This window comes from Meriones unguiculatus, chromosome 4 (genome assembly GCF_030254825.1).
Source record: "Meriones unguiculatus strain TT.TT164.6M chromosome 4, Bangor_MerUng_6.1, whole genome shotgun sequence".
NCBI classification, from domain to species: Eukaryota; Metazoa; Chordata; class Mammalia; order Rodentia; family Muridae; genus Meriones; species Meriones unguiculatus.
Genome location: NC_083352.1, coordinates 73163466 through 73187800, shown reverse-complemented (window position 1 = coordinate 73187800; position 24335 = coordinate 73163466). Strand labels below are relative to the sequence as shown.

The following is a 24335-nucleotide window of genomic DNA, read 5'->3' as shown; positions in this document are numbered from 1 at the left end:
CACATTGCCATACATTATGATTGACTCTCCGCACCTTACAAGGGTAAGTTTCTGTGTCCTAAGCCTAATGTATCCTGCAAACCATGTTTTCAACCTACCTGAACTTGTGACCTCATGACGCATCCCCACGCCTTAACCTTGCTGAACTCCTGTGATGACTCCTGGTCAGCGTGAGGTAGTCTTGCACTTACCTAGCCCACAGGCAGCCTTGAGCCCTGAGGCCCCACTCTTCCGGTCAGGTGCTAGTATCACTTATCTAGCCCACAGGCAGCCTTGAGCCCCGAGGCCCCACTCTTCTGACTAGGTGCCAACAGCCAATTATCTCCACAGCAACGCTATCAACCTTCCCCTTAGAAGGGACCTTAAAAGCCAATATGGGGTTATCCTCTGAAAACCCGACTTTGGGAAAAGGAGTGGTGAAATTGTCAGTCCTCAGCCCCCCCCCCCAGGTCCAACACAACCATAAATACTACGTCAATAACCTATTTTCATTTTTTTTTTCTTTTGTGTGTCTTAGAGGTCTCATTGATGTTAGAGTCGCAGGCATACTCTGTACCAAGAGGTTGGCAGGGAAAAGCAAAAGCCAAGCTCTTACAAATGCTTTCCTAATTTATCTTCCCAGTGCCTTCAGGATAACGCTTTAATCTGTGAACACAAGGTCCGCACAGCTGCACTAGCCCAAGGTTTTGTTTGTTTTCTTGAGATCTCATGAGCAAGACCCGGCTTATGTGTGTGTGTTGTGTTTCTCAGTTGACCTCTAAGGCAGCCATTAATTTTACCGTCGGCTGGAAACAGAAATGTAATAAATGGATTCACGTAACCTACTAAAACCATTTTCTTTTTTGAACGTGGTTGTTCACACCTTGCATCCCATCTCTGGGCAGGAGGATCTCTGAGATCGAGGTCAAGCCTCGTTTACATAGTGAGTTCCAGGAAAGGCAGAACGTCAAAACAAGCAAACAAATAAATAAACGAAAAAAATCTTTTAAGATGAAAAGGGAATAACCCGCTTGGAGAGGCGGCGAGCGAAGCTCCTTCCGGCAACAACGCCGGGCCGGTGCCTCGCCTCCCCGCCCAGCCGTTTACTGCCTCCCTCACCGCCTCCCGCTCCAACCCTCCGTCTTCCAAACAATTCAAACGTCGCATAGAGTCGACCTATCGCAAGCCTCGTCGGAGGGGAAGGGGCGGGAGCTTCCGGGAGTGTAGGCAAAGGTCCGTCCAATCGGCAGCCGGCAGCGGGAAGTTTCAATTCAGCCAGGGCCGCCCGCCGCCCCTGCGGATCTGCGGAGGTTTCTCTGTTGCGGGATCGTCGGGACCGGTCCGGAAGCTGCTTCAGGTAAGCGGGCTCGGGGGTTCGAGGACCAGTTGGAGGATGTCGGGGGCTACGGGAGACCCCGTCTCAAAGCCTTTTAAACGGTCTGGAAGGGGTGGCTCAGCAGTTGCTCTTGCAGAGGCCCCAAGGTAGCCCAGAATCCCACGCCGGGCAGCTCAACTTCTTGGAGCTCCAGCGCCAGGAGGGCCCACACGCTCTTCCTGACACCACTGTGCAGGTACACGTCAATAAACAGAAATCCTGGGGGAAAAAGTGGCACGAAAAGTGTAGTAGATTGTCGTAAAGCATTAACAAAGTATTAGAGACGAGAACCTACCCGACGCCTAGGCCAATGACCTCTCACAAGAGCCCAGAGGTGGCAGTGGATTCTGCCTTTCCCGAGGACGCTGTCATGTGTCACCACCTGTAAGTATTAAACTGAAAGTCTTAAAAGCTAAAGCTCGTCGTGTTTTAAAATCCCGGGTAGCAAGGCGAGAGCGCTGGCAAGGGAACTGACGCGAGGGGAACTTTTGATCTTCGCGCTAATCATAGAACGTTGTGGCTATTAGCCCCTTGCCCAGATGGGGTCAATCAGCCAGCTTGTAAGTAGCGTTCCTCTACGGTCTCCGGTTCTCACGTCGGGGTTCCTGCTCCTCTTCCTTCGGTGATGGACTGAGTGCCACACAAACCTCTTCCTCCCCCAAGCAGGCTTTGGTCGCCTTTAATCATAACAGGAAGCAAACTAGGATAGAAATATTTTTGGGAACATACGGCAGTCCGTATTGTCCTCGTGTGTTTTGCTTGAATACCTTATCAAAGATCATACAAAGAAAAGACGGTTGCAAAACACGGGGATGGACAAAATTAATGGGGCAAACCGGTGAGGTTATCCGTATTACTGAGTTTTTCTTAAACTCTTTCTGTAGTAGCTATCTTGTGTTTGCCTTGTTGTCTTTCTTTTTTTCTTTCTTTCTTTTTTTTTTTTTTTTGGTGGGGAGAGGATTTGAATAAGGTTTTGTGTAGCTCCCCCCAGCCTCAATGCCCTTTGTAGTTGAGGCTGGCAGTGAGCCTCTTGTCTTGGTTTTGTGATTTTTGGTCTCACTGTATTTGATAGGCTGACTTTAGCCAGGTGCTACAATCACAAGAGTGTATTCATCACAGTGGGGTGTAACTGGAATGAAGGGTGTAGGTGGGTTTCAAGTCATATTTCATTCTGCAGTCTAGTCTGGCTTTAAACTCCATTGAGCCGTCTGTGTCAGATTCCCAATCGATATTGCTAAGGTTGTTTGCGGGTTGTGTATTAGATGTATGTTTTGTGCAGGTGTGTGTTCGTGCTGGTGAGCATGTGGAGGCCAGGGGTCAATGGCAGTCATCCTCCTCTCATTTATTTTCTTGAGACGGTTCACATTAAAGCTGGAGCTCATTGGTTGTGGTAGGCTTGCTGGCGGAAGAGCCCCAGGGAGCCAAGTGCCCGTCTCTGCCCTGGTCAGCACTGGATTGCTGAGTGCTGTGCCCAGCCTTTACATGAGTGTTAGAGATGGCCAGGTCCTTATGGCTCTAAGGAAGGGGTCCTCCATGGACTGAGAGCCATTGCCCCAGACCAGTTTTGCTTTTGAATTGAGAAGAAAAGCAGAGGTTCTTTTATTCATCCTCAGGGGAAGATTAAAGAAGTCATTCTGTAACGTTACCTCTTTACTTTCTCTGTCTCCACCTTCTGTGGTACCTCGTGTCTATAGCCTAGATTATAGTTTTTCTCTGCTTCATTTTGATCTGTTGAGCAGCTTCCTACTCAGAACCCCCAAAACAGGCTATGGTATCTCTCATCTTTGATAACTTTTCTACTTTCATATTTACTCAGTTTATTCCGTTGTGAGTTTTAATATTTTTGTTTCAAAGGAGTGCAAAATAGTTTGAGATGGACTGAAATCTTTATTGTTTTTATTTACTTATTTTGGTCTTTGAGAGAGGTCATTACTCTTCATCCCAGACTGTCCTCAAATTCATGAATGAGCCTCTCAAGTATTGGTGAGCTGCCACAGCCTGGCCTGAGATTTTCATTTTTTTAAATAATAAGATGAAAATCCATTTAAGCTGATGTCTATTTCTCTTCTTTGACAGGATGCCTGTATCACGTTTTGCCAGCCGACTTCGGAAAGATGTAAGCATTGAAATGATCAGAACTGAGATTGCTCACAGAAAGTCACTATCTCAGCAGGAAAACAGATACAAGGTACATGAGCGAAATAGACGCTTTGGTTTGAAAGATGTCAACATTCCACTGGAGGGTAAAAATCTTGGTAATATACTTGAGACATCCCAAGACCTCGCTCCAGAAAAGGCCTGCACCAAAACAAGTAAGTAAAGCTTTTTTTCTTTCTTTCTTTCTTTTTTTTTTTTTTTTTAATAATTGTAAATACTTTCTCTGTGCAGCCCTGGCTGTCCTGGCCTCAGTCTGTAGACCAGGCTGGCCTTGAACTCGAAGAGATCCACCTCTCTGCCTCCTGGGTGCTAGGCTGGACTCAGTTTGTAGACCAGGCTGGCCTTGAACTCGAAGATGAAAATCCACCTCTCTGCCTCCTGGGTGCTAGGACTAAAGGTGTGCGCCACAAAAAAGAAGATGTCAAAAACAAAGATAAAAACAGTGAAAATAGTGTCGTAGAAGGCAAGAGTTGTTACAGGGACAGAGGAAGAGAGCTGAGGTGTGACTCACCTTTGCCAGGAGTCACTGGAGTCCTGTGTTGTTCTGTTTACACAGCAAGTATCAGAAACCAAACAGCAGTAATACAAAGCAGGGGGAAGTGGGAATGGGACTTGGCGTGGGGTGGTAGTGGGGCACACTTTCTCCCATGAGTGTGTGGAGGTCAGGGACACCTTTCCTTTGGGCAGTTTAGCTCTCCTTCCACCATTGTCTGTTGGTTCCAGAGATCAAACTCGTGTAAGAACAGGTTTGCAGTCTGTCTTCCTGGCCTCAGTGTGGCATGCGCACTTGGTGCACTGGAACCTGGTTTTGTGAAGGATGGCTCTGGTACTGAAAGATCATAGTCTGTACCAAGGAATCCAGCCTTCTTTTCAGATTTATCATTCTTGTGATTCTGAAGAAACACGGGGGCAAGAACTGGACAAAGCAGCAGTCACAGGTTTTTCTCTCTTCTGTCCTGAGGTCACTAGTGCACGTTTGAAGAAGACAGGAAACAGGCCTGGTAGTCTGTTTGGAGAGAGAAAATAGCAACTTAGCTAAGGAGTTGGCAGGAAAGGAAAAAGGCCTAGAATCCAAGAGTTTTGAAAGAAAGACTGTTTTGGTTTTTTGTTTGTTTTTTCTTTTTTGTCTGAGCACAACTAAAATATTCAGTGACTGTTTTAGAAGACAACAGTAGTTTTTAAGGAAGGGTATTTTAAAAACGATGAGTTCAATTTTGGACATTTAAAATTTTTATTTTTTAAAAGTATATTTTAAATTAAAATAGAATTGCTTTACTTCCCTACTCTCCTCCCTGCAGTTCTTTTCAGGTATCATCCCTCTAAACCCTCCTAGGCTCCCTCTCAAATGGATAGTCTTTTTCTTTTATTATTGTTATATATATATATCCTTACATGTATATGTAAGCACAACCTGCTGCAAGACATGTTGAAGTTATGATCCCTATTAGGCATTTAAGGAGAGGTAATTAAAAAGAGTAATTGTGTGGCCTGATGTGGTGGCTTTCGCCTTTGATCCCCGTACTCAAGAGGCAGAGGCATGCTTAAAGCCAGCCAGGGCTATATAAGTAAGATGCTGGCTCAAAAGGTGCAGGAGGGGGAAATAGATTCAAAAGAGAATTGATATATCATCTAAGACATAGTTTTGCTTTAAAGCTTGAACTTCAGTCTAATAAGACCCTTAGATGTAATTTCTATCCAACAGAAAACCATGTACATTAGGAATAAGTGAACAACTTGAAGTAAGCAAAGCAAGAGCCCACTTATATGTGCTTGGGCTAGACCTGTGAACCTAATTAAGGCAAGAGCCAGTTCACAGAAAAGCGTATAAAATTTATGTGGTGGGGGTGTTGTCTTCATAAAGAGAATGAAATCCAAAGGCATGACCAAGGTATAATGCTTCTTAGACCAAAGTTCAGTAAGCTTGTGAAGGAGTGACAGAGCAAGGTACTAAGTCTGCAGATTGTCACCAAGAGATACACTTGGGCCCGGGAGGTAAAGCTAGTGAGAGAGTTGGTTGGTTCAGATCCTTGCGGCCCCAGTAAGGAAGGCTGTCATCTTGGGCTTTGTGTGTGAGTGACATCCCTCCCAAAGAATGGTTATTTTGCTATTGTTTTGTTTGTAGGCTGTTAGGGATTGGCCTCAGGGCTTCAGTCATACTAGGCGACTAAGCAGTGCTTTATCACTCAATTATACTCCGGACTTCCAAAAGAACCTTTTGCTTTTGGAGACCATGTCTCAAAAGATAGCTCTGTCTGGCCTAGGCTGGCCAAGAACCTGCCATTTCTCTTGCTTAAGCCTCTCAAGTGATGGATTGTAGCCATATGTCAAAAGAAATTTCCAGGCTGTTGCCTGTAGGCAAAGGCAGGCCAGATGGTACTTTCTGAAATTCTTTGAGCAATTTAGCCTAAAGTAATCAGTATACCATTATTTTTTTAAAGGTTGAGCAAATGAAGTCATACACAATGAATATAATTTCAAAATGATTAGAATCTGAAATAACTGTTAGAATGCTGAGGATTAAAAACGTTTCTTAGGGGCTGGAGAGATGGCTCAGTGGTTAAGAGTACTGTCTGCTCTTCCAAAGGACTTGGGTTCAATTCCTAGCACCCACATGGCAGCTCACAACTGTCTGTTACCCCAATTCCAAGGGATCTGACACCTTACACTAATGCACATACAATAAAAATTAAAAAAAAAAAAAAAAAAACAACCAAAAACGTTTCTTAGCAGATAAAGTTAGACAAAATGTGCCTTTAGAAATGTGATATTTTGTCTGTAATGTTTTATGGACTGTTTGATCCCCTCCTTCCCTTAGGGTCAGCGAATATGGTTCTGAGTGACCAACGGAAACAGCTTCTTCAAAAGTACAAAGAAGAAAAGCAGCTTCAAAAATTAAAAGAGCAACGAGAGAAAGCTAAACGTGGAGTATTTAAAGTTGGTCTCTATAGACCTACTGTGCCTGGCTTTCTCATTGCAGACCAGAGGAGCATTAAAGCTGAACCAGAAAAGGTCCATTTATGATTTTAACCTGAAATAGACAAACAATTCCTTTAACTTTGGAAATAAAAAAAAAAATCGATACTTAACTTAGCAAGTATCTTTATGCCATAAGTTTTTGAGGATAAAATTTAAATTTTAAACTGATGCATGGGATAAATTTTGCCAGTATGTTTTGTTTTTGTTTGTTTGTTTTTTAATTGATCTTCTTTTGGCTGTTTTTAAAGGCTTTTCTGTATAGTGGGAGGATAACGAGATCAAAGGCCAAAGTGCATATGGAACAGACAAAGGTATCAATGTATATAGATAATTGCTATTAAAATAACATATTGTGCCTTTTCCCCTTCAAAGTTTATAATTTCTTTTTTTTTTTTTGGTTTTTCAAGACAGGGTTTCTCTGTGTATCCTTGGCTGTTCTGGACTCACTTTGTAGACAAGGCTGGCCTGGAATTCACAGAGATCTGCCTGCCTCTGCCTCCCTGAGTGCTGGCATTAAAGGCAGTTCTACCAGGCCCAGCTAAAATTCCATTTTAAACCTAAGCCCAGATATAAACATAATGCTTTATCTGAATTGAAGGTATAAAAATTAATGATGATTTAGAGTAATTTTTGGCTAAATGTCAAGGAAGTTTTCACTCAAAATATAAATACTTTCTTACGTAATCTGTCCCATACTTCATCATTATGTGGCTGTTTATTCTGCTGCTACTATGCTTTCCAAGCTAACTGCATGAAATACAGAACAATGAAAAGCGCAGAGTAAGGGTTAGATGCTCAAAATACAGCAACAAATGAAGGTTTGGGGAGAGGATGAAGCATGTTGGGTGGGAAATGGAGTGACACTTTGTTAAGTAAGGAAGCTAAGTTTTATTATGTTTTTAACAGATTGGAGTCACTGCCACATTCCTGTGACTTCTCTAGCCTCTGGGATATATACAGCACTGAACAAAATTCTGAGGCTTTATGGATCATAGTGTAGGCCTAGAAATTAAGTGTGTGTGTGTGTATTATATGTAAGTGTATATATTATATATTTTATGTCGGATGGGAGATGGCAATAAGAGCAAGCATTGAATAACATTTTAGTTGGAGCAGTCATGGAAACTATTGAGATTCCTACATGTCGGGGTGTAGTCTTAAAGGAAGTGAGTGAACCCTGGGAGTGGGGGGAACCTTTCGCCCTAGGAGAAATAGAAAATTGGGAGATTTTTGCTGTTGATTTTATTTTCCAGCAGTGTTGGGGATCACAGCGCCCAGGGATCTGTGCGTGTTGGCGTGCTCTGTACCACTGGGCAAATAACTAGACCGTGGTGCCCACGGCACTCACTCTTCACAGCTTCTTGTGAGCCTGAGGCAGGGGGTAGCTTAAGCACTCAACTTTGAGGCCAGCCTAGGCAACACAGCAACACAACCAGACCTTATCTCAGGGCAAGAAAGCCTCAGTTAATGTTGTGATTAGTATTTCAGAATTCTCAAATGAGCATAGAAAGATTTTTTTTTTTTTTTTTTTTTTTTTTTTTGAGGCAGGTCTCACTTTGGAGCTCAGACTGGGCTGGAATTCAGAGAAACCTGCCTGCCTCTGTTTCCTGAGTGCTGGGTTTAAAGGCTTTATTTTTGAGACAGGGTCCCATGTGGCCAGACTCTTCCCTATTGGCTGAGGCTGCTCTTGACCTGCTGACTCTTTGTTGATCATTTTACCTTCTAAAGCTTAACAAAGTTCATACTTTCTTCGCAGGTAGACAGCAAGAATGTTCCTCAAGCAACCCGATATGGCCAAAGACAACCTTCTGAGAAGAAAATAGTGGACAGAGAGAAAAAAGGTAGGACTCTGAGCAGTGATGCTGAATGTGGTGCTGCCACGGAATAGCTTAGGAATGACGAAAAGCATCTGATTGGATTATTATTCCCAGCTGCACAGCCTCTGGTGTCCAGGTCGGGGACAGTGACCGGATCAGCTTCTATTCAGAGTACAAAGCAGGTTGCCCGGACAGTCTCCTCTACTGTACGAAGGCCAGTCACAAGGGCTGCTCACGGTAAGAAGAGTCCACAGTAACACACTTTATAAACATCAAGAAAGACAGAAGGAACGTGACCCTGAAATAGAACATGATAGTAATAATTAAAAAAGTACTGGAAACACATGCTGAAATATCAAATTGTTAATGGGATCATGGGTGAGATATTTGTGTATAGGCCATAGGTCAATGTTGGGTATCTTTCTCAGTTAATCTGACCCTTGCCTTTTGAGCTATAGTCTGCCAGGAGCTTGACAGTGCAGCTAGAGTCATCAAGCTCCAGGGATCCAGCTGTCTGCTTCCCTAGCGCTGGCTGCAGATAATGTTACATACAGCTGTTCCAGACCAGCCCTGGCATTCAGCAAGCACAGTGCCAGCTGAACTGCTGTTCCAGACTGTTTTTTGTTGTTTTTTTCTTCCTTCCTTTTTTTTTTTTTTTTTTCCAAGATTTAGTCTGTTTTATGTATGTGGGTTTTTCTTGTTGGTTTTGGTTTTGGTATTTTGTAGCGCTGACTGTCCTGGACTTGCTTTATAGACCAGGCTGGCCTCAAACTCATAGAGATTTGCCTGCCTCTGCCTCCCCAAGTGCTGGGACTCAAGGCATGCGCCACCACCTGGTATGTGTATGGGTTTTACCTTCATGTATACCTGTGTACCACATGTGTGACTAGTCTCATGGAGGCCAGAGGAGGACATCTGATCTCCTGGGACTGAAATTACAGGTGGTTGTAAACCTCCACATGAGTGCTGGGACTCACCTTCTGGAAGAGCAGTCATTGCTCCTATCTCTTAGCTGTCTCTCCATCCCTGATTGTTTTGAGACCAGGTCTCACCATGTAGCCGGGGCCAGCCTGCATTCTTGGTCCTGTTGCCTCAGACTTCAGGGAGGTGCTGGAGTTCAGGCATGTGCATGTGTTTGTTTTGGTCGGTTGGTTTAGTGTTGGCAGTAAGAGGTGTTGGTTCTGCTTTCTTTTTTAATAATGAGAATGTGTTTAGTAATCGGAAAAAGAGAAAGGAAACACCTTCATTTTGAAAAGATGATTTGTATTTGACAGGAAATTTCATTTTTTTTTTTGTCCCTTAGTAGAGTGACTTGTAATCATAAAAGTTGAAGATGCACATTCCTAAGTTGGTCTTCTTCCATACTTTACCAAATTATCTAGTACAGTATGTTGAAATTAATGGTTTTTTTTATGCCTGCTGTAGTTCCCAAATAATGAGATGGAGACCTACTACATTTATTAATAAATGTATTAAGTCTTATTAATTATTATATTAATACATTTATTAATTATTAATAAGCTTTAGTGAACTGCAGCTGTGTAGATACTGATCTGTTCTAACCCATCTGTATTGTCTTGGCTACTTCCCAGCCTGTGCCCCATGCTGCTTGCCATCTGTCTCACCTGGCCGCTCCTGCTCCATCTTTGTCCTCATGGTCCATCATTCTTGATGGACAACCTCTTTCTCTATGTAGCTGTCCATCCATCCATCCATCCATCTGTATCATCTGTCTCTGTCTATCTCTATTATCTGTCTCTATATCTATCTACCTACCTACCTACCTGTCTACCTGCCTACCTGGCACCTCTAGACTTGAAACAGAAGTCCCACCTACTGTCTCCTCTGCCCAGTCATAGGTTCTTTATTAATTAGAGATAACTGGGGAGCAATTTTTACACAGCATTGAGACAGGAGATTCCTCAATAGCAATGACAATACCAGAATCTGTTACCATTTAGCTCACTGCAGGTTCAGCAATTAACAATGGAATATTCAGAGACACAACTTAATACAACATGAAGGTCACCTCTACAACTTTAATGTAGCATTGCTTGTCTATTTTAAAATGGATATGCTACTTTTTGTTTTAGAGACTGTATCAGAAAGAATGGGACCAAGTAGAGGGAGACCCGTAAAAAAGGAAGAAGCCAAGCCTGACAAGGTAGAGTACAGGCTTCTGCTCATTTCTCAATGCTTTGACATCCTACTGCTCCTTTCATAAATCTGAAATGAACCATGAGACCATGTTGAGAGAACTAACCCACATACATGCTGAATCCTTGATCTCTAAGGAAGCAGCACACAAGTTATTGATGCTGGTGGCTAGGTATTTTAGTCTCAGAATTGTGAGTAAAGAAAGTGCAATCTGATTAGCAGAGAAAATGGAGTGAACAGCAGAGTGGAGAGACTGTTTTGCAAGAACCATTTGATGGATAGATGCTTGTATTCAGCTATTCCAGGGTTATTTCCTGTGCTTCTAATTGACTGAATGTTTGGGGCACGCCATGTAATTTGACCTTATTTTTCCATCTCTGAAATGGAATTTCTTATACAGAGTTGTTAATTCAGTAAGCAAGTGTTTCTGACAGCATCTAGCAATGAGATCTTCAAGAAAAACAAAACAAGGACCTGGGCCTGCAAGACAGTTCTGCAGGTGAAGGTGCTTGCTGCCAGGCCTGATGACCTCAACTTAATCCCCAGAACCCACATGGGTGGAATGATAAAACCCACTCCTGCAGGTTGTCCTCTGACCTCCACACTTAAAATCAACAAACAAACAAATAAAATACATTAAAAAAAAGGAACTATTTTGAGTTCTAGTTTCTTGGTCTACAATGTAACCTTAAACTTTTAAGAAAAAGGAAAAAAAAAAAAACCCTCATGCTGAAGAGCAAGAAACCTGTCTAAAGCCTTATTGCATATCAAATATAAATCCCAGGAAGGAAATGGAGAGTGAATCTTTTTAAGTCCACTGGGCCTTAAAGGGTGTAGCATTAAGATTATCTTCTGGGGCCATCGAGATGGCTCAGTGGGTAAAGGCACTTGCCATCCAACATGATGACCAGAGCTTGATTCCTGGGTCTCATGAGGAGGAAGAAGAGAACTGGCACCTAGAAGTTGTGTTTTAATCTCCACCCATTCCATGGTATGCATGCCCATAAACACACACAGTAAAGTATTCCTATTTAAAAGTATTATTCCTGTAAATGTTATTCATTTTTACTTTGACTGACACATTGGCCTTTGAGATTTTTTTTTTAACTTTTAAAAAGATATACATACCATGTTCCACCGGCGTGTACACCTGCACGCCAGAAGGCACCAGATCTCATTAGAGGTGGTTGTGAGCCACCATGTGGTTGCTGGGAATTGAACTCAGGACCTTTGGAAGGTCCTGTGCTTTTTTTTTTTTTTCCTGTTTTTTGAGGCAGTGTTTCTCTATCCTTGGCTGTCCTGGGCTCACTTTGTAGATCAGGCTGGTCTCAAACTCACAGTGATCTGCCTGCCTCTGCCTCCCTGAGTGCTGAGGCAACTTTTTTAAATGTCGAAATATCAAGTAACAACTAAATTGACTTGGAAAAATGTGCTTTAAATCCTGTTGGTTGATCTCATTGTGTCCCACGGAGAAATGTCCTTGTAAATAATCCTATGACAAGATTATTTACAACCTAAGGTTATTTTAAAGTTTTCTTTATTTTTAACTTATTTTATGTGTGGGTGTTTTGCTTGCATTAACGACTTTGCACCACCTGTGTGCCTGAGGCTTGAGGAACCAGAAAAGGGGGTCAGGTCCCTGAGGACGGTGTCACAGATGGCTGTGAGCTTCCGTGTGGGTGCTGAGAATCTCCAGGCCCTCTGGAGGGGGCCAGTGTTCCTAGCCACAGCGCCATTGTTCCCACCCCACAAACTAAGGTTCCTTTTTTACACAGTTTTGTCCTCTAGAATAGGAATTATTCAATAAATCTTAGATTTCTCATTCTCAAAGCCTTCTGATAATCCATGTAATTTTGGTAAAAACGTATTTTCTAGTTGTTTTTTTCCATTTTAGTTTTAATATATTTTAATTTGTTACAGTATCTACAAGGTATAGTTGACTCCTTTAATAAGGACTGGCTCTGAACTACAGCATTGGTTCAGTATATGTTTTTTTGTTTTTGTTTTTGTTTTTTTTTTTTAAAGATAGAGGTTGGAGTTGGTGGTAAGCTGTCTGGCAAGAGTGCTGGGAATCAACTGCTAGTTCCCTGAAGATCAATAAACACTCAAGTACTGCGCCAGCTCCCGAACCCTCGGGAATACATTTTTAATCATTTTTGTCTCAAATTATGCATGAGGATATTCTCTTGGTAACTTTTTGTCTTGCTTTGATAAAATACCTGACCAAAGCAATTAAGAGGGAACAGGTTGTTCAAGGATACAGTTTGACCTAGCTGTGGAGTCTTGAGGTAGCTGGATATGTTGGAAACAGCAATGAGTGCCTGTGTTCAGCTCACTTTCCCTTTTTTACTAAGTTGGCATTTATTTATTATTAAGAAAGGCATTTTTGGTGTGGCCAAAGTTTGAATCCTGTTGAATTCCAACCAGCACGAGCCATCACATTGCCAGACTTGTTTTGTTGTTGTTGCTCTTGTTATTTGTGTTTCCTTTTTTTAAATTTTTTGTTTTTATTAATTATAGTTTATTCATTTTGTATTCCAGCTGTAGCCCCTTCCTCCATCACCTCCCAATCCCACCCGCCTCTCTTCTCCTATGCTCCTCTCCCAGTCCAATGATAGGGGAGGTCCTCCTCCCCTTCCATCTGACCCTAGTCTATCAGGTCTTATCAGGACTGGCTTCTTTGTCTTCCTCTGTGGCCTGGTAAAGCTGCTCCCACCTCAGATGCAGGTGATCAAAGAGCCAGCCCATGAGTTCATGTCAGAGACGGTCCCTGTTCCCATTACTGTGGAACCCACTTGGACACTGAGCTGCCATGGACTACATCTGTGCAGGGGTTCTAGGTTATCTCCATGCATGGTTCTTGTTTGGAGTGTCAGTCTCAGAAGAAACCCCTGTGTCCAGATTTTTTTGTTACTGTTGCTCTCCTTGTGGAACTCCTGTTCCCTCCAAGTCTTTCTAGCTCTCCCTTTTTTTATAAGATTCCCTGCACTGTGCAAAAAGTTTGGCTATGAATCTCAGCATATGTTTTGATGCCCTGCCGGGTAGAGTCTTTCAGAGGCCCTCTGTGATAGGCTCCTGTCCTGTTTCCTTTTTTCTCCCTCTTGTGATGTCCATCTCGTTTGCCTTTCTGAATGAAGATTGAGCATCTTACCAGGGTCCTCCTTCTTGATTAGCTTCCTTAGGTGTACAGATTTTAGTAGGTTTATCCTATATTATATGTCTGATATCCACTTATAAGTGAGTATATACCATGTATGTCTTTTTGCTTTTGGGATGATCTTTTCTAGATCCCACCATTTGCCTGCAAATTTCATGATTTCCTTGTTTTTAATTGCTGCGTAGTATTCCATTGTGTAGATGTACCACAATTTCTGTATCCTTGTGTTTCCTTTTTCAATGGTTGGATACGTTCCTGGGAGAGAAATTCCAGCTCTGTTCTGTTTGCTTATACCTAGGTCATTTCTTCTAAAGTTGAGACTGAAAAAAAGAGTTTGGATTCACAAACCAGTGTAACAAATCAACTGGATCCAGGTGGAGTCCTCCAGGAAATGGAAAGCTTGCCTAAGACAGTTCCTGCAAAAGTGAAAGAAAGAGATTCCTTTGCACCTAAGCATTGGGTATTTCAGCCACCGCGTGGGCTGAAGATCTATCAAGTGGCTCCCATGAGTCCTAGAAGTGCCAACGCCTTCTTGACACCCAGTTGTGATTGGAACTTTTTAAAACCAAAAGAGTAAGATAATATTTTTTAAGCAGACACAAATACTAATACACAAATAATCTTAATAATAAGCACTTTCCTAAAAAGGAGTAGCAAATGCTTGTCTTACATTTCTGCTTTTTTTTTTCTGCACTGTGTTTAGTTAGTAATGTATGCTAACAATAGATCACACACATAAAAAATTGTTGATAAAGTTCTTCAAAAGCCTACAATAATATCTTTGATAGTTTTTGGATTTTTCTATGAATTGTCTTCACCATAAATATGTAGGTCCTCCCCCCTTTTTTTGGTTTTTCAAGGCAGTGTCTCGGAATTTGCTCTGTAGACCAGGCACCACTGTCCAGCATTTTTTGCTTTTAATAGATGGCTTAATTTTAGCTTGTAAGTAAGATTTGCCTTCTTCTTTACTTTTGTAAAGATTTATTTTATGTGCATGGGTGTTTCGCATTCATGTATGTAAGTCACCACATATGTGCAGTGACTGGAACTGGAGTTACAGATGGTTGTGAACTGCCATGTGGGTTCTGGGAACTGAACCCAGATTTCTCCTCAAGAGCGGCAAGTGCTTATCAACCCCTTAGTTTTGTTTATTTTCTTTTGGCGGAGCTGAGATAGCAACTCAATTTGTGTTTTAAGCAGTTTTAGCCTCCCAAATTAGGATTATAAGCATGTGTCACCACACCTGGCTTGAAGTAATTTCTTTTATGAAAGGAATATTGCCATCTTTAAATCAGTCCTGCCTGCCTGTTTGTTTTGTTAGGAAATATTATGATTTTTAGTTGAATATCTGTGTATATGTGTGTCTGTGCCGGTTCCTGTGGAGGCCAGAAGCATCAGGCCTCCCTAGAGCTGGAGTCAGAGGCAGGTGTGAGCCACCTTGAAGAGGTGCTGAGAACTGGACATGGGTCCTTTGCAAGAGCAGGATGTCCTCCCAAACCGGGAGCCATATGTATAGACCCTGCCTGCCTTTCTTCTCAAAAAACTGCCTATAGTAGGAGAAAATCATCTGTAAAGTAGGAAGAGGAAGGTCAGTTGGAATCTTCAGAAGAAAAGACAAAGTTACCTTGTAAGATGAGATGGCTGCACATGATAGAAAACAGTCAGCAGCATCCACGGTTGTGGATTTCTAATCTTACACTAAAAGTTTCAACATTTTTGAATCCTACTGTAATAAAGATGCTATTCTCATTTTGGTTTAAAATTTTCCTGCCCAGCATAAGTTTTTTTTTTTTTTTTTTTTAATACTTGAGACAGGGTTTCTCTGTGTAGCTCTAGCTGTCCTGAAAATTGCTCTGTAGACCACTAGCTTCGAACTCACAGAGATCCTCCTGCCTCTGCCTCAAGTGCTGGGATGTAAGGCATGTGCTGCCAGTACCTGGCTGGAATTAGTTTTTTTTTCTTTTTTCTTTTTTTTAATTTAAAAAAATTTTTCTTTTATTTGTATTTAGTGTGAAGGTATCAGATCCCTTGAAATTGGCGTTACAGACAGTTGTGAGCTGCCATGTGGGTGCTGGGAATTGAACTCAGGTCCTATTGGAAAAGCAGACAGTGCTCTTAACCACTGACCCATCTCTCCATCCCCAAACAATTTATTTATTTATTTATTTTTATACAGTATTCTGTCTGTATGTATGCCTGCAGGACAGAAGAGGGCACCAGATCACATTATAGAATGTTGAGTCACCATGTGGTGGCTGGGAATTGAACTCAGGACCTTTGGAAGAAGAGCCAGTGTTCTTAACCTCTGAGCCATCTCTCCAGCCCTAGTTTTTTGTTTTTTTTTTTTTTTAAAGACTTTTTCATTCAGTTACTTAACGTATATGAGTGCTCTATCTGCATGTACACCCACACACCACAAGAGGCCATTAGATCATATTATAGATGGTTGTGAACCACCATGTGGTTGCTGGGAATTGAACTCAGGACCTCTGGAAGAGCAGGCAGTGCTCTTAACCTTGCAGCCCTCTCTCCAGGTCCGGAATAAGTATTTTTAAAGCCAGGCTGGCTGTTACATGCCTACAGTCCTAGCATTGTAAGGCTGAAGAGGAAGATTGAAAGTTTGAGGCCAGTCTCAGTTTCATAGCAGGCTATGTCAAAAACAAACAGAAACCCCAAATAGTGGCGTTTTCTCCCAGCATCCATGATACTGGGCCTCTATAGCCTACACTGCAGCCCCATGCCGGGATAGGAATTTAAAGAAAAGCAACTCTGGGTGAATTACCTAAGAGGCCTACTCTCAAAAAACAAACAAACAAACAAAAACAAACAAACAAAAAAACCTCAAAAAGCAAAAACAAAAAAGACCAAAAAAACACAAAGAAAAACTGTATCTTATTTCTTTCAGTTGCATATATGTGAACTTCCTTGTTTTGTGAAGTATATTTTTTGCTGTTGTTCTAGCAGTACAGCTCAAGATACAGCAAATGAAATCTTGGTACAGAAGGAATCAAATAGCTCAGGATCTGCTGTGGAGTCACTAACAGACAGTAGTGAAGGTATGGTATTTCTCTGGCTTATGATTTTGCAGAGCTTTCACCAGGTGGCTCATGTGATGTGACCAGAGCCTGGATGAATTAGAAACTGAGGATCAGGAGCTGGGGAGACAACCACTAAGCTTAGGAGCCTGAGGACAGAGCCTGCTGTGGGAGGGGCAAGAGCTGGGAGACTTAGCACTGGGGAGGTGGGAACACTACAGTTGGCCTTCCGGGCCCTGGGAAGAGACCCTCTCAGCAAGAAAGTGGAGAATACTTGAGGAATGACAGTTGCCTATGACCTCTGGGCTCTGATAGGTATTCTCCGCTGACTAAATGGGTCAATTCAAGCAAAATTAAGATATAAAAGCAGGCTTTGTTGGGGGCAGCTCTTGGGCAGGTTCACTGGTCCCAAGGAACAAGGCCAGGGAAGTTGCCATGTAGATGGGAGACAGAAAAGCTTGGGGAGGATGACAAAATTTTAAAGTTTAACATCAGTAAAACTGAAGGACTTTCAAAGATCTCTTGTGAGGATTGTTATTCTAGGAATTGTTCTTTAATGAACATTTTTTCATGTCATAGAGTATGGCTTAAGTCAAAGGGAAGCTTCCACTTGCAATTCAGACCGACTTTCCGTAAAGAGCGTCACGTCACTTGAAGGAGGTGAAGGTCAGCCACAGCACGATGTGCCCTATTTCAGGTTTGTCTCTTATTACTGTAGAACTTACATTTATGCCTAACATTTAGTCCTAAATTAAAGTGTTTGATCTTACGCATAAATATTTAACATGGTAAGTGGCGAGGAACTGGCTTACGGTGTTTTTCACTTTGCAGTTTTAACTTCTTCTAATAGGTTTGACAATAATATGCTTTCTATTCAAAGGGTAGGCAAATGCGAGGGAAGTGTCTTTCCCAACCCCATAGTTTGACCCTTCCAATTAGGCATTAATTTTTTTTTTTTTTTTTTGTGAATACTTTGAGAGATAAATAATGTATTTGAGGACAAATACAGACTTACTGTCCTTTGAAAATATAAAAAAAGTCTTGTACAATACACTGGTTTGTTTTTATTTAGTGTTAAATGTTGATAACGTTCTATTTGAGCACCTGGAAACTTTCTCATCTGTGGGACATAATACTCAACTGTCCTGCTCTATCCTGGGGTACTTTGTGGGAATGAGCTGGTATAAACAGGGTTCAGCGGTTCACTCTTGAAGCAATGCTGAAGGGAGAAAGCATCTTATCTAATGGGGGCTGAGGTGTCAGTTGGTGATGTACCTCCTAGCATTCATGAAGTCCTAGGTTTGATCTCAAAACTGAATAAACTGCCTGGGCCTGTAATCTTAGCACTCAGGAGATAGAGCATGGGGAATTAGGAGTTCAAGGTCATCCTTGGCTAAAACCAGCCTGACCTTATTTTGATCCTTTGAGAATTTCATACAATGTATTTTCACCAGTTTCACCCCCAACATCTGTTTTTAACTTTCCTGGTCCATATCTACCTCTAAACCCATCCCAAGACTTTTTTTTTTTTTTTTTTTGACTTCTCTTTGTGCTGTCCTTATACTTGGGTTGTGGGGCCATCCACTGGAGCATGCTTGACTTCCCAGGAGCCACACCTATAAAGGAAACTGACTCTCTGTTCCCCTGCCCCCAGTCAGCTGTCATCAGTGGGGACCAGAGCTGTTTTTAAGATGGTAGTGGCACACGCCTTTAATCCCAGCACTTGGGAAGGAGAGACAGGCTCTCTGTGAGTTAGAGGCCAGCCTGGTCTACAGAGTCATGGCTAGAGACACACCCTGTCTTGAAAAACAAACCAACCAACAAACAAAACCAATACTGAGTTCAGATTGCATTCTGTCCAGTAGTGTCTAAGGCTCTCATTTTCCCAGGTAAGTCCTTGCCGTATTTTAGATCTTGTTAATCACCTAGAGGACATGCCATCTTCCTGTCCTCTTTTGTAGTTGTTTTGTAATACGTATGCTAACATGCTTACATGTATGCTAGTGCACTGGGTGTGTGCCTGGTGCCTGCAGAGGCCACGAGGATTTTGGATCACCTAGGAGTGGAGTTACAGATGGTTATGAGCTGCCTTCTGGGTGCTGAGAATCAAACCTGGATCCGCTAGAAGAGCAGCCAGTACTTGTAACTGATGAGCCATCTTCTGTTTTAATCACCTTTTTCCTGCTATTTCATGTTACTAAGTACTTGAATTGTTTTTGCAGTGAAGTTTTTTAAATGTAAGGGTGTCTGGAGATGTACACTAGTCTCTTGTGCCACTGAGGTAACAGTTTATCCAGCTACGTACTGTCAGAGCTAAGCATGTATCCTTCCTTGGTACTTCAGCCATTGTGGTTTTATGTTTGTCCGTTGAATGTAAGCAATAAACCTTTTCTTTTCCTATCATTTCTGATTTTTCCTCTGTTGAGCATTAAGCCCAGAGCCTTGCTCCTGCCGTGCAAGTATTCTATCATTGAACTACATCTCTAGGCCTAATTTTTCTTTTAAGAACTCAAAACTGAGCCAGGTGTGGCGGCTCACACCTATAATACTAGCACTTGGGAGACTCTCAGATTTCAGGCGAGCCTGCCTGCATTACATAGTGAGTGAGAACCCTGTCTCAAAAGAAAAGAGATTAAAACAAACAAAAACCAAAACTGTCTTCAGGTTTCCTTATCAGGGAACTTGTGGGGTAATCTTCCCACTCCCCTCCTGTACCTTGTTTGTGTTGTTTTGGTTTGATTTTTTATCTCCCTTGGGTTTGTGTTGCTATTCTTTCAGTTTTTTTTTTTTTTTTTGTTAAGGTAAGGTGTACATCATGCAGATTTTGCTTTAAGTGTCCAGCTCACCGGTATAAATATGCTCATAGTGTCATGCCTGTCACTTCCCCCCGTCTCTATTACGTTCATCTTCTGTATTCTACCAGACAAATCCTCATTTCTCCTGAGAGCCCCTGGCAAGCACTGTTCTAGTTTCTGTCTCTATAACTTTTATTTTCTTAAACGATCTATTTACTTATTTAATGTGAGTACTCTGTTTTCATGCATACGAGAAGAGGGATTTGGATTCCCTTACAGATGGTTGTGAGCTACCATGTGGTTGCTGGGAATTGAACTCAGGACCTCTGGAAGAGCAGTCTCTGCTCTTAATCACTGAGCCATTTCTCCATGTCTGTCACTACAACTTTTTTAGTGTATCACATAATTAAATAGAATCATACACTGTTTGCCTTTACTTAATTAATTTTTTGGGGGGGAAATTGGGGAGTTGTTTGATACAGGGACTCTTTTCCTATCCCTGGCTGTCTTAGAATTCACTGTGTAGACTGGGCTGGTCTTGAACTCAGAGATCTGTTTTCCTCTACCTCCTGGGTGCCGGTCTTAAAGGTGTGTGCCACCACCACCCAGGCCTTTAATTTATTTTTAAGATGGTTTCAAGTAGCCCAGGCTTTCCTGAGACTGGAAATGTTCCTGAATCAGCTTTCAGATTGGTAGAGTTTTAGACATTTTTCTACCATCCCAGGCCAGGGTCTATTTGCCTTTGTGACTGATTTATTTCACTTAGCATAGTGTCCCTAAGATTGATCTGTAATGTTAGAATTTCTTCCCCACCGCCTTTTTTGAGTTGTGATCTCAATGTGTAGTCCTAACTGACATGTACTTCACTTTGTAGACCAGACTGGCCTCCAACTCCTGGGAGGTACTCCTGTTTATGCCTGACAAGTGCTGAGATTACAGATGTGAGGCCTGTCCCTAGTTTTCCTTTCTCGGGGTTAAATAGTACTGGGGATGGGGAGCTGGGCTGGAGAGAGAGCTCAGCCATTAAGAGGGGTTTGCCTCCTGGCACTTACTTGGCAGCCCACCACCAGCTGTCACTTCAATCTGAGGACTCCTGTACCCGATTGTGTCCTCCACAGGCACTGCACACACATGGTGCACTTACTACATGTCAGCCAACACTCAAACACGTGAAAGGAAACACATCTTAAACAGTGCTCCATATGTACCACATTTAGCTTCTCCACATATCTGTCATTTGCATTTCTGTGTTTTGTTTTGTTTTTGTTCTTTTGGTGACCGTGTCATGCTGTGTTTTCCTGACTGGCCCCGAACTCACTATCGCAGTCTCTGATGTCGATTGATCCTTCTGTGTCTGACCCTGGTGCCACCACACCTCGCTGTAATGACATTTGGCTCACTTCCATCTTTTACCGATTACAATTACAATGAACATGAGTGTGCAAAAATGCCCTTAGGACTTTGCTTTCAATTCTTTGATGTATACCTGTGGACTGTATACCTGATGTATAGATGTGGACTGTTGGAGCATGTTTGAAGTATTGATTTCTCTGCCCTCTGGGATGTCTGTATGAACACAGATTTAACTCCTCGTAGGCCTAGGGCTCTCGGCCTTAGCATTATTCACATTTTAGATTATGCACTTTTTGTTTGGGATCCATTCTGTACATTGTTGAGTGTTTGGAGCATCTCTGTCGTATAGTGACAAGCAGCCAGGCTCAGTGGCATACACCTTTAGTCTCAGCATAAGGGAGGAGAATCAAGGGCAGCCAGGGCTCTATAGTGATACCTTGTTTTTAAAAAAGTCTCTAGAGCCAGCTGGTTGTGGGACACACATTTGGACCATCACTCTAGGGAGGCAGAAGCAGGTAGATCTGTCTGAGTTCAAGTCTGGCCTAGTCTTACCTGGACAGCCAGAGCTGCAGAGAAAGCAGCCCTATCTCAAAACACCATCAACAACAAATCTCAATAAAAGAAAAAAGTCTCTAGACATCATCAAATGTTGTCTAAGCAAAACTGACTCGAGCAGGAAACCCATCTAATCGCTAGACTCTGTAAGGCCTTATACCCTTCTGGAGCGGGTTTGCTGTGTATTCTTGTTCTTGGTTTCTTTTTTGAGACGGGGTCTTGCTCTTCAGCCATAGCTGGCTGGCACTCACTGTGGACCATGCTGGCCTTTGACTTACTCTTACCTCGCTTCCTCAGTGCTAGGACTGCAGGTGTGCATTGCGGCACCCCAGTCAAGGCCCTGGAACTTTAATTCTAGACTCCACAGGTTTATCTTCAGCTTTTGGCGCTTGCTTGTCCTGAGTTCCATAAAGAGTATCTGAGCATGTCTTAAATAGCAAGGGGTGTTGGGTTCTAGTCAGCCTCTGAGCAGAGAGCAGAACAAATCAGAAAGTGGCTTGAAAAGTGGTTCTTGGTATCATCCATCCAATATAAATTTTAGGTATAGATGAATGGACATACACAAGGTATATGATGATAGGAAATGTGTCTTTCATGAGTGCTAGTATATTAAGTATATTTAGTATATTAGTTCATTAAATCATAACACATGTCTCCAAAATTAGTATCATGAGTATTTTATTTAATTTTTTTGTTCCTCTGATTTTTAAAAATCTTTTTGTTTTGTTTTTTGAGACAGGGTTTTTCTGTATCCTTGGCTGTCCCTGTCCTGGAACTGGCTTTGTAGACCAGGCTGGCCTCAAACTCAGAGATCTACCTATCTCTGCTTCCCAAGTGCTAGTATTAAAGGCATACATACCACTACTGCCTGATGCATCTTTGTTTTAAACCATTCTAGTCTTAAGTATTAAAATGTCAAAATAGTATGATTGAACTAAGGTGGGCGACACTTGGAACACTAAATGTATATGACAATTTTAGAAAAATCCTCCAATCAGAAACTGAGAGATTAACCTCATACTGCCTGGAGTGGGATAGGAAGCTGGAACTGGACATTCCTGATGATGGTAAGAAAAAAATTATCTTAGTTTTGATTTTTGTTGTTGTCATTGTGTTGTTTGTTGTTGTTGGTTTTGAGAGGTTCTATCAGGACAGGCTGGCAGGTACTTGAAGGTAACCTTGAACTCCTGGTCATCCTGTTCCACCTCCCAAGGGCTGGGCTTACAGGTGTTCACACACACCTGACCATAAAGATGATGATGTGTGAAGTAAGGCTTGTTCTCTTGTTTGTAGGAGTAATGTAGATTGAACCCAGGATCTTGCTAAGCAAGGGCTTGACCTTCATTTCAATATCAAAATTCTAGTGTTGTCCAGCTTTGTAGTTTGAGAATTCTTCAAAATACTAAGAGTAATCTAACATATGTTCCCTAATATTTCTATGCTAATCCCAGGCAGAGACAGGTGGATCTTGAGTTCAAGGCCAGCCTGGTCTACAAAGAAAGTTCCAGGACAGCCAGGACTACATAGAGAAACCCTGTCTCAAAAAAACAAAAAACCAAAACCAAAACCAAAACCAAACCAAGCCAAAAAACCCCTACTGCCACCACCAACAAAAAAATCACAAAACAAAGGCTGGAGAGATGGCTCAGAGGTTAAGAGCACTGCTTCTTCTTTCAGAGGTCCTGAGTCCAAATCCCAGCAACCACATGGTAGCTCACAACCATCTATAATGAAATCTGATGCCCTCTTCTGTTGTTCAGGTGTACATGCAGGCAGAACAGTGTATATAAAATAAAATAAACAAATCTTTAAAACAAAACAACAACCACGAAATAATTATTTGTTTAGAAATATAGGTATGTGTATATTTTGAGTAATAATTATTCAAATCAGTATGAAAACAAATTTTAGCAAAGATCCTTAATACCATATTTGGAGAACTCATGTATACAAAGTACATCATGATGTCTTTGGATATTTATGTATTTTAACTTGTTTGCGGTTGAAGTCTCTTAAAATGCAAGTCTAGGACTAGAGAGATGGCTCAGAGGTTAAGAGCTCTGGCTGCTCTTTCAGAGGTCTTGAGTTCAATTCCTAGCAACCACATGGTGGCTCATAACCATCTATAGTGAGATCTAGTGCCCTCTTCTGGCATGCAGGTGTACACGCAGACAAAACATTGTATACCTAATAAATAAATCTTTTTTTAAAAAAAGTTGATAAAATAAATAAATAAAATATAACACAAGGAAAAAGAGAATGATATTCACTGTGAAGACCTGTATGATTAAGGATGGACTCTGCTAATTATTACTGGTACTTGAAGCAAGGAACTAGTGTTCAGTATCAATGGCAAAGTGTTTTGGGTGTTTTTGTTTTTGTTTTCGTGTGAGAATTTGATTCTATAAGCTCTAAGTTAAGTCTCAGTTGTCTGGGTTGCTATAAAGGCCTGTTTTCATTTCTTAACTTGTTTAGCTAAAGATCTTATTCGAACAGCAGTTGGTCAAACCAGACTCCTCATTAAGGAGAGATTCAAACAGTTTGAAGGACTGGTGGATAACTGTGAATATAAACGAGGTGAAAAGGAGACCACCTGTACAGATCTGGATGGATTTTGGGATATGGTTAGTTTTCAGGTATGTGTCAGGTATGTTGTGTATATTTGCTTCTAACAACAGTAAAATGGGAGAAAATTTAGCTACTTAGGATGTAATAATTGAGCTATCAGGAGGCCCCATGTAAGCTGCACTGTCTTCTCCCTGTGTTGTCAAAGAGTCTGATAACTGCACGTGTGAGGAGTGAGTTAGTGCAGTGACTGAATCCCTGTTGTAGCCAGAAATGACCAAGAGGCTCAAGCAGAACAGGCACGGTGATGCATGCCTGTAAGCCCAGGCAGAGGCAGCAGAGTCTCCAAGTTCAAGGTCAGCCTGGTCTACAGAGCAAGTTCCAGGACAACCAGAGCTACCCAGAGAAACCCTG

At 42.0% G+C, this 24335-nt stretch overlaps 1 protein-coding gene across 2 annotated transcripts in view; it reads left to right on the top strand.

The window, feature by feature from the left end:
* The first annotated feature begins 1242 nt into the window (after nucleotides 1-1242).
* The window catches only part of Dlgap5 (DLG associated protein 5), a 38988-nt gene continuing 15895 nt past the window's right edge, over nucleotides 1243-24335 (top strand). The window contains exons 1-12 of one of the 2 annotated variants that reach the window (XM_021650850.2): nucleotides 1243-1336; nucleotides 3431-3666; nucleotides 6327-6520; nucleotides 6736-6798; nucleotides 8244-8328; nucleotides 8419-8541; nucleotides 10398-10468; nucleotides 13917-14191; nucleotides 16583-16674; nucleotides 17233-17350; nucleotides 22338-22423; nucleotides 23832-23992. In XM_021650850.2, coding sequence (XP_021506525.1) covers nucleotides 3432-3666; nucleotides 6327-6520; nucleotides 6736-6798; nucleotides 8244-8328; nucleotides 8419-8541; nucleotides 10398-10468; nucleotides 13917-14191; nucleotides 16583-16674; nucleotides 17233-17350; nucleotides 22338-22423; nucleotides 23832-23992 — 1503 coding nt within the window. In that variant the 5' untranslated portion in view covers nucleotides 1243-1336; nucleotide 3431. Of the gene's footprint in view, nucleotides 1337-3430; nucleotides 3667-6326; nucleotides 6521-6735; nucleotides 6799-8243; nucleotides 8329-8418; nucleotides 8542-10397; nucleotides 10469-13916; nucleotides 14192-16579; nucleotides 16675-17232; nucleotides 17351-22337; nucleotides 22424-23831; nucleotides 23993-24335 lie in introns of both variants that reach the window. The other variant, XM_021650849.2, reaches the window with a different exon arrangement.